Source organism: Oncorhynchus mykiss, chromosome 2 (assembly GCF_013265735.2).
Source record: "Oncorhynchus mykiss isolate Arlee chromosome 2, USDA_OmykA_1.1, whole genome shotgun sequence".
NCBI classification, from domain to species: domain Eukaryota; kingdom Metazoa; phylum Chordata; class Actinopteri; order Salmoniformes; family Salmonidae; genus Oncorhynchus; species Oncorhynchus mykiss.
In genome coordinates this window covers 74,532,025-74,548,477 of record NC_048566.1, presented here as the reverse complement: position 1 = coordinate 74,548,477, position 16,453 = coordinate 74,532,025, and the positions used below count along the sequence as shown (strand labels likewise).

The 16,453-nt window shown below is 42.3% G+C and overlaps 1 protein-coding gene across 1 annotated transcript in view; it reads left to right on the top strand.

Annotated features, from left to right (window-relative positions):
* LOC110496093 (metabotropic glutamate receptor 3) overlaps positions 1 to 15,193 on the top strand; it is a 61,142-nt gene extending 45,949 nt beyond the window's left edge. The window contains exons 7-13 of the mRNA XM_021571790.2: positions 9,815 to 10,057; positions 10,277 to 10,466; positions 11,871 to 12,180; positions 12,324 to 12,517; positions 12,629 to 12,761; positions 13,010 to 13,187; positions 13,445 to 15,193. Of these exons, the coding sequence (XP_021427465.1) occupies positions 9,815 to 10,057; positions 10,277 to 10,466; positions 11,871 to 12,180; positions 12,324 to 12,517; positions 12,629 to 12,761; positions 13,010 to 13,187; positions 13,445 to 13,515 (1,319 nt within the window). The 3' untranslated portion in view covers positions 13,516 to 15,193. The remainder of the gene's footprint in view (positions 1 to 9,814; positions 10,058 to 10,276; positions 10,467 to 11,870; positions 12,181 to 12,323; positions 12,518 to 12,628; positions 12,762 to 13,009; positions 13,188 to 13,444) is intronic.
* The last annotated feature ends 1,260 nt before the right edge of the window (positions 15,194 to 16,453 follow it).

Below are 16,453 nucleotides of genomic sequence, written 5' to 3'. Positions count from 1 at the left end.
ATCAATGAGCAAGAAACATAAAAGTATTCTATACTAGAATATGATTTACATTTCGACGAGTAACATGAATAATCCCTTTTACTCGGGTTCTGATTCCTCCAAGGTAATCTCGTTCTACTCTACGAGTGGGAGGTGTCTAAACCAGAGGAGCGATCTAGATGAGGATCAAGAGTGCAATTAAAAGTCCCTGACATTGGGACTTCACCAGGAAGGGAGGCTATCAATATAAATAAATTTGCAAAGAATTTGGGATTATTATCATTAGGACCGTAAACATTAACCAGAGTAATACGCTCATTGAAAAGAGTTCCTTGTATCAAAATATATCAGCTGTATCAGTAATATTATCCACTTGAAACAGAACAGATTTGTGAATTAAAACCATAACACCATGAGAATGAGAGGGAAAACAGGGTGCTATTACTTGCCCTTGCCATCTCCTGCATACTTTAAGTAGCTCATCCTTCAGCAAGTGAGTTTTTTGTAGGAACACAATAGATGAAGGAAGTTGTTTAAACCTATTAATAACCTGTTTAAGCTTGGATAGTTTACAAACTCCACGGACATTCCGCAAAGTAAATTTCAGTTTTACATTTGAAGTAATTTAACCGAAAATGTAAAAATGGTATAAGATATAGCATAAAGGCTAAATATGTACAGATCTGTTGGAACGAACAAACATAAATCTATCCTAACAGTAAAAAACTGAACCCCATTCCCTTGTCTCCCTAACCAAGACACGCAACACTTCCTCTCCCATATCGCCCTAATTGTAGAGGGTAGCCTGGTGGACGACTGATCCATTAAAGGGAGCAGTCTAACCTAAGCAATGCTAAACAAAATTAAGTGTCTCCTGCCTTCTCTCGGCCATTACTCCTCCCAAACAAAACAAAAGGCATATCTTGCAAGATGTTATGTGAAATATCACAACAAAAGGCATACCTAGCAATATTAAATGTGAAATATCACATAGTATTCATTTGAAAAGTAGCGAAGAATAGCTCCACCTAAAACAGTAACACTAGTCAGTGAAGCCTAACTAATGTTAACGTTACAGTGTGGACGATCCCAAATAGTTGTAGATGATCCACAACATAGGGTCTGCTGCTAGTAGCTACCAAGCAACAAAATGGCCCATACATATAGCGTAGTAACGTAGAACACCATGGTAAGTTTATAAACCCCCAAAAAGTATCAAAGATCAGAAATGAACAGTGCCTTGCGAAAGTATTCGGCCCCCTTGAACTTTGCAACATTTTGCCACATTTCAGGCTTCAAACATAAAGATATAAAACTGTATTTTTTTGTGAAGAATCAACAACAAGTGGGACACAATCATGAAGTGGAACGACATTTATTGGATATTTCAAACTTTTTTAACAAATCAAAAACGGAAAAAATTGGGCGTGCAAAATTATTCAGCCCCCTTAAGTTAATACTTTGTAGCGCCACCTTTTGCTGCAATTACAGCTGTAAGCCGCTTGGGGTATGTCTCTATCAGTTTTGCACATCGAGAGACTGACATTTTTTCCCATTCCTCCTTGCAAAACAGTTCGAGCTCAGTGAGGTTGGATGGAGAGCATTTGTGAACAGCAGTTTTCAGTTCTTTCCACAGATTCTCGATTGGATTCAGGTCTGGACTTTGACTTGGCCATTCAAACACCTGGATATGTTTATTTTTGAACCATTCCATTTTAGATTTTGCTTTATGTTTTGGATCATTGTCTTGTTGGAAGACAAATCTCCGTCCCAGTCTCAGGTCTTTTGCAGACTCCATCAGGTTTTCTTCTAGAATGGTCCTGTATTTGGCTCCATCCATCTTCCCATCAATTTGAACCATCTTCCCTGTCCCTGCTGAAGAAAAGCAGGCCCAAACCATGATGCTGCCACCACCATGTTTGACAGTGGGGATGGTGTGTTCAGCTGTGTTGCTTTTACGCCAAACATAACGTTTTGCATTGTTGCCAAAAAGTTCAATTTTGGTTTCATCTGACCAGAGCACCTTCTTCCACATGTTTGGTGTGTCTCCCAGGTGGCTTGTGGCAAACTTTAAACGACACTTTTTATGGATATCTTTAAGAAATGGCTTTCTTCTTGCCACTCTTCCATAAAGGCCAGATTTGTGCAATATACGACTGATTGTTGTCCTATGGACAGAGTCTCCCACCTCAGCTGTAGATCTCTGCAGTTGATCCAGAGTGATCATGGGCCTATTGGCTGCATCTCTGATCAGTCTTCTCCTTGTATGAGCTGAAAGTTTAGAGGGACGGCCAGGTCTTGGTAGATTTGCAGTGGTCTGATACTCCTTCCATTTCAATATTATCGCTTGCACAGTGCTCCTTGGGATGTTTAAAGCTTGGGAAATCTTTTTGTATCCAAATCCGGCTTTAAACTTCTTCACAACAGTATCTCGGACCTGCCTGGTGTGTTCCTTGTTCTTCATGATGCTCTCTGCGTTTTGACGGACCTCTGAGACTATCACAGTGCAGGTGCATTTATACGGAGACTTGATTACACACAGGTGGATTGTATTTATCATCATCAGTCATTTAGGTCAACATTGGATCATTCAGAGATCCTCACTGAACTTCTGGAGAGAGTTTGCTGCACTGAAAGTTCAGTTTTTGATTTGTTAAAAGAGTTTGAAATATCCAATAAATGTCGTTCCACTTCATGATTGTGTCCCACTTGTTGTTGATTCTTCACAAAAAAATACAGTTTTATATCTTTATGTTTGAAGCCTGAAATGTGGCAAAAGGTCGCAAAGTTCAAGGGGGCCGAATACTTTCGCAAGGCACTGTATGTGAGAGAAAGAGATACCATTGAATATGTGCTACGTTACCCAAAGGCCCTTGCACATGTTGTTGATGTCCCAAAAGCCCTTGCACATGATGTTGATGTCAGGCTTTTTTTTGTCAGGCTTGCACGTGAGTGTCAATCATTTTAGTCCAAGGATATGATCGAAACTTAAGTCTTCATATAAAGTAGTTCCGATGCTTCTCGTGGTGCAGGATGAATGAATAAGCTCCCGATAACCCATTTGAGGTATGACCCCGATGCAGACAGCGTTACAGAAACTAAAGTTTATTCCTAATAATCCAGAGAAGGTATACAGGGTCCAGAACGGCAGGCAGTCTCAGGGTCAGGGCAGGCAGAACGGTCAAAACCGGGACGGACTAGAAAACAGGAGCAGGAAAACAGGCAGGAGCAGGGTATGAATGAGCAAAACGAACTGGCAACAGACAAACAGAGAACACAGGTATAAATACACAGGGGATAATGGGGAAGATGGGCGACACCTTGAGGGGGTTGGAGACAAGCACACAGACATGTGAAACAGGTCAGGGTGTGACACCCGATGTGTCCATTGACATGGAGCTAAATAAATTTGCCAGGATTTTACAGTGTTTTATGTAATCCAATGGAAGAGAATTATCAATATAGCAAAAATAAACTTAAACATGACGTCCAACGTTCAATGGACAGCTATCTTGCCTGTCATATAGAAGAAACTGAGCTAAGTGATGAGCACATACAGGCTACAAATAATATAAGGAAACTTTGTGTGGGCTAGCTCGCCATATTATTCACTTAACTGTTATGTTAGCTACAGTACTACAGTAGCAGTTAATACATTAGTTATTGTTAGTTAGCTTGCCAACAGTCACAAGGTGGTTTAATTTTCCATAGTCCAGAGTGGCGGTGAACTTCACAGCGGAAATATGACTAGGAAGAAGATTCACGCTGTATGCCTCGGATGAATGCCTCGGCTTGAGGGAGAGATTAAAACTTGTGTGAATCGTGTCCATTGTAAGTCAGACGTAGTTTAGCTGGGACGGCTATTCCATAGGCAATGTTGAAGGACCTGAGTTGGTGTTCAACCCCGATCTAGCCTTTTCTTTTCCGGTGCAGGTCTGCGGCTAGGTCAGGGAAGAACATGATCTCTTGGTCCCCGTATATCACCTTGCCTATAGCCCTGGCTTTCCGCATCACTCAGATATCGTCTTGAAAGTTGAGAAACTTCATGATAAGGACTCGAGGAGAGGGTGGTTTCTCGGGCCTGTAGGAGCCGAGGTGGTCCGGAAAGACGTCCAGCCCCAATGCCTCTGGAAGCCATCTCTCGAGAAATGCAACTGGGTCACTATTTTCCACTTTTTCAGGTAGATTAACCAGTTTCAAATTAGACCTCCTCTGGTGGTTCGTGAGCGAGTTCAGTTTTGAAGTAAGGTCAGCCACCTGTTTTTTCAACTTTTTGGTCGTTGTTTTGACAGTGACGACAGTATCTTCCACCGTGCTAATGCATTCCTCTGCTTCGTCCAAGTGTGTAGAGTAGGCTTGAAGGTCACGTTTAACCTCACCAATCCATGTTAGGACACCTTCGAGTTTGGTGGAAAAGTCCGCCCTCGTGGCAGAGATAGCTACCAAAACCCTTTGGTTCTGGTTCTGGTTTATGTCGTCTATATTGTTGATTTTCATGTCAGACTCGTGGTGTGAGGAGCTTGCAGGGCTAACTGGGTTAGTGTAGCTGGCTGAATTAGCAGGGCTAACTGGCCTATGTAAGGGCCGACGCCCGACAGGAGAAGCAGGTACGGGGAGCCTGACAATTATTCGGGAACAGACAAGGAAACAAGACAGGAACAGCGTCGGAACACGGGTAACACGGACATGAGACAATTAATCCCGAAGCAGGGAACAGAGTTTGGGAAGAGACAGATATAGGTAAGGTAATGACACAAGGAATTGAGTCCATGTGAGTCCATTGATCACTGATGCGCGTGACAGGGGAAGGCAGGTGTGCGTACTGATGGTGGCTTGAGTGCGTAATGCTGGGGATCCTGGCACCCTCGAGCGCCAGGGTTGAGGAAGAGCGGGAGCAGGCGTGACAGCCTAGCCTGGAGAACGTTGTTGATGTTAGATGTTCTTCTTGTTTTAGGAGGACTATGTTTAAGTCGATTCATAATGGATGTAGATACGCCTGAAATTGTCCAAGAAAATTTGCTGTTCATGTTACGAGGATGGAAAATAAGAGATTAAAAGAAGTTAAGCCGAAATTGTCAGGAGAGCTCTAAAAACACGTCCGCGTGAGTTTTGTACTAAGAGTTTTGGCAATTCACCACATTGTTGTGAAAATAGTACTAAAGCGATAAAAACAACTAATCTTGCAGTGTTGCAGTGTTTGTATCTTACAGTGTTATGCAGTTATGTATTGACTGTCAGCAAGTGTGTGTGTGAATGGGTGTGTGAATGTGTGTGTGCTTGCGTGCGTGCATGTGGCTATTTTGCTTTATTATATAGATATGGACTATTTTTATCAGCTTTTCCTTATTTAAATCATTTAACTTTTATCTCTGGAAGAAGCCTAAACACTCCCAATATCCTAAAGGAGAGAGAGAGACAGAGCGGGAGAGAGAATGAGGGAGAGAGAGAGAGGCATAAAAAGGAGTGGGGAAGAGAAGTAGGTTGTCTTTGTGATAAATGGATTTCATAACCTCTCTGGTCTGACACTCCATTCTTCTTCTAGTCCAAGTCAGCACACAAACACACACTCACACACAACAATATCAGCTTTAGTCCCAGTCAGCGTATCTGCCACAATGCTCAGAACTATGCGCTCTAAACCAGTTAGAATAGGTCCTAAAAGAGCCTACCAACACAGAAGCCCTGTTTATACCTGGTGCTATCATGCTTCCATTTGGAAATTATTCAGATGCCTTGACTTTTTCCACATTTTGTTATGCTACAGCCTTATTCTTAAATTGATAAAATACTTTTTTTTCTCAGCAATCTACAAACAATACCCCACAATGACAAAGAGAAAATAGGTTTTTATTTATTTTTTGCAAATGTATTAAGAATTAAAAACAGAAATACCATATTTACATAAGTAGTCAGACCCCCCTATGAGACTCGAAATTGAGCTCAGGTGCATCCTGTTTCCATTTATCATCCTTGAGATGTTTCTACAACTTTATTGAAGTCCACCTGTGGTAAATTAAATTGATTGGACATGATTTTGAAAGGAACACACCTGTCTATATAAGGTCCCACAGTTGACAGTGCATGTCAGAGCAAACACCAAGCCATGAGGTCAAATTAATTGTCCATAGTGCTCCGAGACAGGATTGTGTGAAGACACAGATCTGGGGAAGGGTACCAAAACATTTCTGCAGTAGCAGCATTGAATGTCCGCAAGAACCCAGTAGCTTCCATTATTCTTAAATGGAGGAAGTTAGGAACAACCAAGACTCTTCTTAGAGCTGGCAGCTCAGCCAAACTGAGAAATCGGGGGACAAGGGCCTTGGTCAGGGAGGGGACCAAGAACCCAATGGTCACTCTGACAGACCTCCAGAGTACCTCTGTGAAGAGAGGAGAACCTTCCAGAAGGACAACCATCTCTGCAGCTCTCCACCACTTACGCCTTTGTGTTAGAATGTTCCGAAAGAAGCCACTTCTCAGTTAAAGGCACATGACAGCCATCTTGGAGGTTGTTGAAAGGCAGCTAAAGAACTCTCAGACCATTAGAAACAATATTCTCTGGTTTGATGAAACCAAGATTGAACTTTGGCCTGAATGCCAAGTGTCATGCCTGGAGTAACCCTGGCACCATCCCTACGGTGAAGCATGATGGTGGCAGCATCATGTTGTGGGTATGTTTTTCAGTGGCAGGGACTGGGAGACTAGTCAGGATTGTGGGAAAGATGAATAGAGCAAAGTACAGAGATATCCTTGATGAAAACTGTTCCAGAGTGCTCAGGACCTCAGACTGGGGCAAAGGTTCACCTCGAGGCTGAAATTGCTAATGAAGCTGCTTCAACAAAGTACTGAGTAAAGGGTCTGAATGCTTATGTATATACATTTGCAAAAATGTCTAAAAACTTGTTTTCGCTTTGTCATTATGGGATATTGTGTGTAGATTGATGAGGAAAAAATGATTTCATCCATTTTAGAATATGGGTGGAACGTAACAAAATGTGGAAGGGGACTGAGTACTTTCCGAATGCACTGTATGTCCTTATTCTGGTGGTGCCCACATTTTCGGACAGATGTAGACAATTAAAATATGTTTTGGGAACTGATTTTGATCCGATCTTATAAGTGTAAAAGGACAAGAGCAGGATGAGGGATGCATGTTACCAACATACATGCATAACCCAGGGATAGGCTTAACCTCCCAAGTGACGCAGTCATCTAAGGCACTGCATCTCAGTGCCAAGAGGTGTCACTACAGTCCCTGGTTCGAACCCAGGCTGTGTCACATCCAGCTGTGATTGGGAGTCACATAGGACCGTGCACAATTGGCCCAGCGTAGTCCGGATTTGGCCAGGGTAGAACGTCATTGTAAATAAGAATTTGTTCTTAACTGAATTGCCTGGTTAAATTAAAAATACATTTGAATTAAAATCACCTGACCCTTGTCTCCTCTAGAATACCACGTGTACAGTAGATGGTAGTCCTTATATGACCTGATCCTGATCCTGTCTATATAAAACACAGGGTCTATATAGAACACAGGGTCTATATAGAACACAGTGTCTATATAAAACACAGGGTCTATATAAAACACAGGGTCTATATAAAACACAGGGTCTATGTAGAACACAGGGTCTATATAGAACACAGGGTCTATATAAAATGCAGGGTCTATATAAAACACAGGGTCTATATATAACACAGGGTCTATATAAAACATGGTCTATATAAAACACAGTGTCTATATATAACACAGTGTCTATAAAACACAGTGTCTATATATAACACAGTGTCTATATAAAAAACAGGGTCTATATAAAACACGGTCTATATAAAACACGGGGTCTATATATAACACGGGGTCTATATATAACACAGTGTCTATATAAAACACAGTGTCTGTATATAACACAGGGTCTATATAAAACACAGGGTCTATATAAAACACAGGGTCTATATAAAACACAGGATCTATATAAAACACAGTGTCTATATAAAACATGGTCTATATAAAACACGGTCTATATAAAACACAGGGTCTATATATAACACAGGGTCTATATAAAACACAGTGTCTATATATAACACAGGGTCTATATAAAACACAGGGTCTATATAAAACACAGGGTCTATATATAACACAGGGTCTATATAAAACACAGGGTCTATATAAAACACAGGATCTATATAAAACACAGTGTCTATATAAAACATGGTCTATATAAAACACGGTCTATATAAAACACAGGGTCTATATATAACACAGGGTCTATATAAAACACAGTGTCTATATATAACACAGGGTCTATATAAAACACAGGGTCTATATAAAACACAGGGTCTATATATAACACAGGGTCTATATAAAACACAGTGTCTATATATAATACAGTGTCTATATATAACACAGGGTCTATATAAAACATGGTCTATATAAAACACAGGGTATATATATAACACAGTGTCTATATATAACACAGTGTCTATAAAACACAGTGTCTATATATAACACAGTGTCTATATAAAAAACAGGGTCTATATAAAACACGGTCTATATAAAACACGGGGTCTATATAAAACACAGGGTCTATATAAAACACAGTGTCTATATATAACACAGGGTCTATATAGAACACAGTGTCTATATATAACACAGTGTCTATATAAAAAACAGGGTCTATATAAAACACAGGGTCTATATAAAACACAGTGTCTATATATAACACAGGGTCTATATAGAACACAGTGTCTATATATAACACAGTGTCTATATAAAAAACAGGGTCTATATAAAACACAGTGTCTATATAAAAAACAGGGTCTATATAAAACACGGTCTATATAAAACACGGGGTCTATATATAACACGGGGTCTATATATAACACAGTGTCTATATAAAACATGGTCTATATAGAACACAGTGTCTATATATAACACAGTGTCTATATATAACACAGGGTCTATATAGAACACAGTGTCTATATATAACACAGTGTCTATATAAAAAACAGTGTCTATATAAAACACAGTGTCTGTATATAACACAGGGTCTATATAAAACACAGGGTCTATATAAAACACAGGGTCTATATAAAACACAGGATCTATATAAAACACAGTGTCTATATAAAACATGGTCTATATAAAACACGGTCTATATAAAACACAGGGTCTATATATAACACAGGGTCTATATAAAACACAGTGTCTATATATAACACAGGGTCTATATATAACACAGTGTCTATATATAACACAGGGTCTATATATAACACAGGGTCTATATAAAACACAGGATCTATATAAAACACAGGGTCTATATAAAACACAGGGTCTATATATAACACAGTCTCAGCTATGTTTAAGCCTACCTCAGAGGGGTAAACACTCATGTTTCATCTTGTAGTGAGGAGATGAGTAACCTTTCCTGAAACCTGAAGACTTGTGTTAGCTCCCCAAGGATTCAAACCAGGTTAGTTAACACTGGTGTAACACTCTCTTACTCTTTGCAGTTATGTTGCTGTGTACAGTATATTGACCTCAGTTAGATGCTGTAACACACGTTTAAACCACTAGATACACTTGCTACATTCTCACTTTGTCACTTCGACTGGCTTTGTATGTAATTTATGTCTTGGAATTCATTACACTCCTCTGTGACACTGCTTTGTTCAAATCTACTTCAAATGAAATTGAAATCCTGACACTAGTTCCATTCTGTTTCTTATCTTCTCTCCCGATCTCTCTCCTCTCATACCCTACCATTCTCTTTCACCCTTCCACCCCTCCTCTCTCTTTCTCGCTGTCTCTTTCTCTTTCCCCTTATCCTTATCTCCCTCTCAGCTCCCTTCTCTCCTCTCGGCAGTGAGACTGTGGTGAAGTTTGATCCCTATGGCGACGGGATGGGACGTTACAACATCTTCAGTTACCAGCGCAACGCTGATCGCTATGGCTACGTGCCCATCGGCGAGTGGGCAGAGACTCTGAGCCTGAGCAGTGACCTGATTCGCTGGCCAAGGGAGGTGGTGCCCCCATCCCAGTGCAGTGACCCATGTGCCCGCAATGAGATGAAGAAGATGCAGGCTGGTGAGGAACACACACACACACACACACACACACACACATAGGGCTTTGAGCAGGCTGCTCACTGCGATCTAGTGACAGCACTAATAGAAGTTTCCATGTAATTTGTTTTGGAGAATGAAACGATTTTAGCAGCTGGCTTTCATGTAAACAACCTAGTTTCCTTTTCTAACATAAACTCTGCCTAAGTTAATGTATATGTTTTATACCTGTATCTTGTAGGAGAGTACTGTTGTTGGATCTGTACTGCATGTGAGGCTCATGAGTACCTAGCTGATGAGTTCACCTGTTCGCCCTGCGCCCCCGGCCAGTGGCCCAGTGAAGACCTCACTTTCTGCTATGACCTGCCCGAGGACTACATCATGTGGGAGGACGCCTGGGCCATCGGACCCATCAGCATCGCCATTGTCGGGTGAGACTTTAGAGGAGAGGAAGAGGGATAAGTATCACCAGTTGGTATATATATAGTGCATTCAGACCCCTTCCATTTTACACATTTGGTTAAGTTACAGCCTTATTCTAAAATATATATATATATATTTGTATCACCATCAATCTACACACAATACCCCATAATGACAAAGCGAAAAACAGGTTTTTCAAACTTTTTGCAAATTTATAAAACATGCCTGATTTACGTAAGTGTTCAGACCCTTTGTTATGAGACTTGAAATTGAGCTCAGGTGCATCCAGGTGCATCCTGTTTGCATTGATATTTCTACAACTTGATTGGAAAACCACCTGTGGTAAATTCAATTGATTGGACATGATTTGGAAAGGCACACACCTGTCTATATAAGTTCCCACAGCTGACAGTGCATGTCAGAGCAAAAACCAAGCCATGAGGTCAAAGGAATTGTCTGTAGAGCTCTGAGACAGGATTGTGTCGAGGCACAGATCTGGGGAAGGGTACCAAAAAATGTCTTCAACATTGAAGGTCCTGAAGAACACAGTGGCCTCCATCATTCTTAAATGGAATAAGTTTGGAACCACCAAGACTCTTCCTAAACCTGTCCAAACTGAGCAATTGGGGGAGAAGGGCCTTGGCCAACCCTTCTCTGGTCTGATGAAACCAAGATTGAATTTTTTCCAAGTGCACCAGCAACTCCTGTGGCGGGCCTGGCACAGTGCATGCTAACAAAGGTCGCCAGGTGCACGGTGTTTCCTCCGACACATTGGTGCGGCTGGCTTCCGGGTTGGATGCGCGCTGTGTTAAGAAGCAGTGCGGCCTGGTTGGGTTGTGTTTCGGAGGACGCATGACTTTCGACCTTCATCTCTCCCGAGCTGTACGGGAGTCGTTGCGATGAGACAAGATACCACGAAAAAGGGGGGTAAAATTCACAAAAAAATTATATATAAAAAATAAATAAATGCCAAGCCTCATGTCTGGAAGAAACCTGGCACCATCTCTACGGTGAAGCATGGTGGTAGGCGCATCATGTTCTGGGGGTGTTTTTCAGCAGCAGGGACTGGGAGACTAGTCAGGATTGAGGGAAGATGGACGTGGGATAAATTACACAGAGATCCTTGACGAAAACTGCTCCAGAGCGCTAAGGACCTCAGACTGGGGTGAAGGTTCACCTACCAACAGGATAATGACCCTAAGCACACAGCCAACACAACGCAGGAGTGGCTTCAGGACAAGTCTCTGAATGGCCTTGAGTGGCCCAGCCAGAGCCCGGACTTGAACCCGATCAAAGACCATACAAAAGGCATAGGTGTAAAGTACAGGCTTTTGTTTAGGCCTAGTACAAATTCTAGTCGAATTAGGGGATTCAATAAAATCAACTGAAACTGATTTACTCTCCCTCTGCAGGTTCCTCTGTACATCTCTGGTGTTCTGGGTGTTTGTGAGACACAACAACACGCCCCTGGTGAAGGCGTCAGGCAGAGAGTTGTGTTACATCCTGCTGCTGGGTGTCTTCATGTCCTACTCCCTCACCTTCCTCTTCCTGGCCAAGCCCTCTCCTACTATCTGCGCCATGCGACGCCTCGGCCTAAGCACCTCATTCGCTGTCTGCTACTCAGCCCTGCTCACTAAGACCAATCGGATCGCCCGGATCTTCAGCGGGGTAAAGGACGGGGGCGGGACCACAAGGCCTCGCTTCATAAGCCCCACCTCTCAGGTCAGAGGTCATCCTAGCTGTCAATCAAACAGGGATAGAGAGAAGGAGAGGGGAGGAAGGTAGGGAGGGAAGTTATAGTTCAGATGATGATGGTGTTCCTCTGTCTGATGGTGTCCCCTTCCCCCTTGCCCTCCCCTCCCCAGGTGTTTATCTGTCTCAGTCTGATATCGGTCCAGTTAGTGATGGTGTCTGTGTGGTTGCTGCTGGAGGTTCCTGGTACCAGGAGGTTTACGTTACCGGAGCGACGGCAGACAGTGATCCTGAAGTGTAACGTCCGTGACTCCAGCATGCTGCTGTCACTAGTATATGACGTGCTCCTGGTCATCCTGTGTACCGTGTAGGTGGTGTGTGTGTGGTGTGTGTGTACTTTTCAATGTATTATTCTGTTTATTACTTTTGACTTGAAGGATTATTTAGTCTTTCTTTTTGTGTCCTTTATCTGATCTAGGTACGCCTTCAAGACCAGGAAGTGTCCAGAGAACTTCAATGAGGCTAAATTCATTGGATTTACCATGTACACAACCTGTATCATCTGGCTAGCCTTCCTACCCATATTCTACGTCACATCCAGTGACTACAGGGTAAGAGCATGGTACACACACACACACACACACACACACACAGCCCTAGGCTGTGGAAAAAATAAACCGCTCCTGTGGTCTCATTAATCTGACTTTGTGATTAGTCAGGTAGGGTGTGTGTGAAGCAGGATCACGCGCATGTGTGCTTTTGTGTCTGTTCATGCATATGTCCACAAAAATAATAATTCCTTCCTTCCTCTGCTCCTCTGTTCCAATGGAGTTACCATGCGATCTGTCTCCCTCTACAGGTCCAGACCACCACCATGTGTATCTCTGTCAGTCTCAGTGGTTTCGTGGTGTTGGGCTGTATGTTCGCTCCCAAGGTCCACATCATCATGTTCCAACCACAGAAGAACGTCACCAGTCTCCGCCTCAATATCAACCGCTTCAGTGTCAGTGGTCCTGCCACCACATGCGCTTCACACGGTATGGTTCAGTTACGGTCATAGACACTGACCACTGTGCATGGTTTGTTTATGTTGCCGAGTTCTAATTTAACTAAATTCCTTAATCTTTTTTCTTCCCATTTTTCTCTCTCTCTCTCTCTCTCTCTCACTATCACTCTCTCACACACACACACACACACACACACACACACACACACACACACACACACACACACACACACACACACACACACACACACACACACACACACACACACACACACACACACACATCAGTGAGTGCCCAGTATGTACCGACTGTGTGTAATGGGAGAGAAATTGTTGACTCCACCACTTCCTCTCTGTGACCCCACCCACTCACCTCTCTATCCCCACCCCCCAGAGACTTAGTCAATAGGCACACATTGTGCCCCCCTGTCCCCTCTCCCACCACGTGGACTAGCACAGTACCATTTCATGTCTGTAGAAAGTGTGCATTATGATTAAATTATTTTCTAGTGCTGTACATATCATGGAATCAACATTGTTGTAGACATACAAAAGAACAAGAGAAAATTTGTAGGAGGATTTTTTGACGCTTTGTTTTTGATAGCTTTGTTAAAAGGCTGTGTTAATTTATTTATAACTGTGTTAGGGTTGTGATAGGAGTGTGTTGTGTATGTGTGTTAGGGTTGTGATAGGAGTGTGTTGTGTGTTAGGGTTGTGATAGGAGTGTGTTGTGATAGGAGTGTGTTGTGTGTGTTAGGGTTGTGATAGGAGTGTGTTGTGTGTGTGTGTGTTAGGGTTGTGATAGGTAATGCTGACATCACCGGCCACGTGTGTGCGTCTGCATGTGCCATTGCGCGCATGTTGATTTTGTACATCCACACCAGACGCGATCGTGACATGCAGGTTGAAATATCAAAACCAAACTATATTAATTTGGAGGCAGGTCGAAACATTCATGGACATTTAGCTAGCTAGCTGTTGAGACTGCTAGTTAGTCCTGGGAGATGCACATTGGGTTGATATTTTACCTGACATGCATATGGTCTTCTAACTTTAACATTTTGACCCGGAGTCATACAAAATCTTGTTTCTCTACTCTGACGATTAATCCACAGATAAAAAATGAAAACCTACTTAGTTTTGTTATATTTAATTAATCTCTCCTCCTGTGTTTGTCAAGCATCCACGTGGGTCTGTATCTTCCTGATATTCAATAAGGAGGGGACTTGCAGTCCGTGGAGCGTCTCAAATAGAACCAAGTTCTATTTTAGCGTGTGGCTATGCAGACGCTCGTTCAAGCGCGTGAGCGGTGCGTACGAAATTATTGAATAATATATACTGTATGTGTCCATTTATTTTGCAACACTCGTGCACACAATGTGGCCTGTGAGGTTAGAGTTGTGATAGGAGTGTGTGTGTGTGTGTGTGTGTGTGTGTGTGTGTGTTAGGTGTGTCTGAAAACAGATGTTCTGTACGAGTAGTGGCTGCAACAGCCTCACCTGCAATAGCCCACAGACTTTCTACTCTTGTGCTTTTTTTGTAGGTCTCATTGTAATAACCCAGTCAGTATGCATTTGTATGTTGTATCTGTATATTTGTATATATAATTACTGATGGTTGGAACAGCACAATGTTGACAGTATTATGTAACTCCAGTAGGATTCCCACTACTGTGGACTGACTGTGGATGAAGCTCTGTGAGTGTTGACTAGCCCATAGGAATAGAATGGCTGGAACGGACGGACGTAGTCTCTAATTCATATAGTATGTTGAATCACACATTTGCTCTTATTATAGCAGAATAGTATCAAATATGTATTGAACTTTCCCAATATGGCAGCCAGTCCACCCAATATGGACTGTGGTTTTGAACTGGAATGTTCCTTCTACTCATTCTAATTCCATGGGACAGCCACTATGGCCATAGTAACAGACGTGTGTACAACAACAACGTTTCTATTTAACTGGTATTTCCGCATCAAACGTTAGCATCAGTGTGACAACTCAAGGTAGTTCATTAAAAGTGACTCTTTCCAAGTCTTAACTGTCAATATTAAAGAAACATTGTTGATGCAATGTCACTGATGTTTAATTTAGCATTTACAAACATTCTTTGAAATCATTCCACAAGCACGGTTTGTAGAAAAGACTTTGCTGCAAACAAGTCTAGCTGAACACACATCTTCCCAGCATCCTTTAAACCAATGGGTAGTGCGTTCTCCCATGTCAATGTGTCCTGTAGTCATGTGATGTTCTATTAACCGCTATACGCTGTGTGTCTGCTAGGCTTATGCTCCAGGTAGAGGTTGTCCTTATAGGCACAGATCTAGGATCCGTTTACAGTCCACCAATCCTAACCTTAACCAGTAGGGGTAAAGATGTAAAACTGACCTTAGAGCAGTGTCTGTGGTTAAAGTCATCCTACTCCCGGTGTTACTATAGCCTCCCCCGGTCTCATTGTGTATATAAAATCAGGTGGGAGGAAGTTATTTTTTATGCATCTCAAAAGGATTCCTATCCTGGTCGCCTCGTCTTCTTTTCTTCATCCCACTTTTCCGTAGTGTGAAACATTAAGGAAGTGGAGTCCAGGAGAATGAGGCCACACCCCTCTCTGCTAACAGGATTTCCTGGGGTGTAATAACCGGTGTTGCACCTCTGACGCAGTGAGCCTGTCAAAAATTTCCCCAAAGTCTTTGCAATAGTGAAAGACAGACACAAAGAGGGAGAGAGCGTTTCTGTGATTGAGCGGAACCTAAAGAAGTTTGTGTGTGTGTTGCAGCAGGCCGAGAGGACCTGGATTATGTAAAAGCATCCCATGGCCCAGGAGGCAGAGCAGTATTGTTCAGCCCAGACACACACTAACATACATACAGCTCAGAGATTGGGAGGCTTTGTTGTCCCTAGGCTTATGCATTCACTCCCCAGCCTTGCACCCACCAGATACTAGACCCTCCTATTCCCTCCCCGCATTGCACATCACTATAGCAAACCACTGCAACATCCACTTTCACAATTCCTTTTGTTCTGATAGAGTGGGATGGGGGAGTCAAGCATGAAGAACAGAGGTGGGGGATGTTGATTCACACAAGTTCAAATCAAACTTTATTTGTCACATGCGCTGACTACAAGTGCACAGTAGACCTTACCGTGAAATGTTTATTTACAAGCCCTTAACCAACAGTGCAGTTCAAGAAGAGTTAAGAAAATATTTACCAAATAAACTAAAGTAAAACATAATAAAAACACAATAACATAACAATAATGAGGCTATATACAGCGGGTAGACTTGGCGCTCCG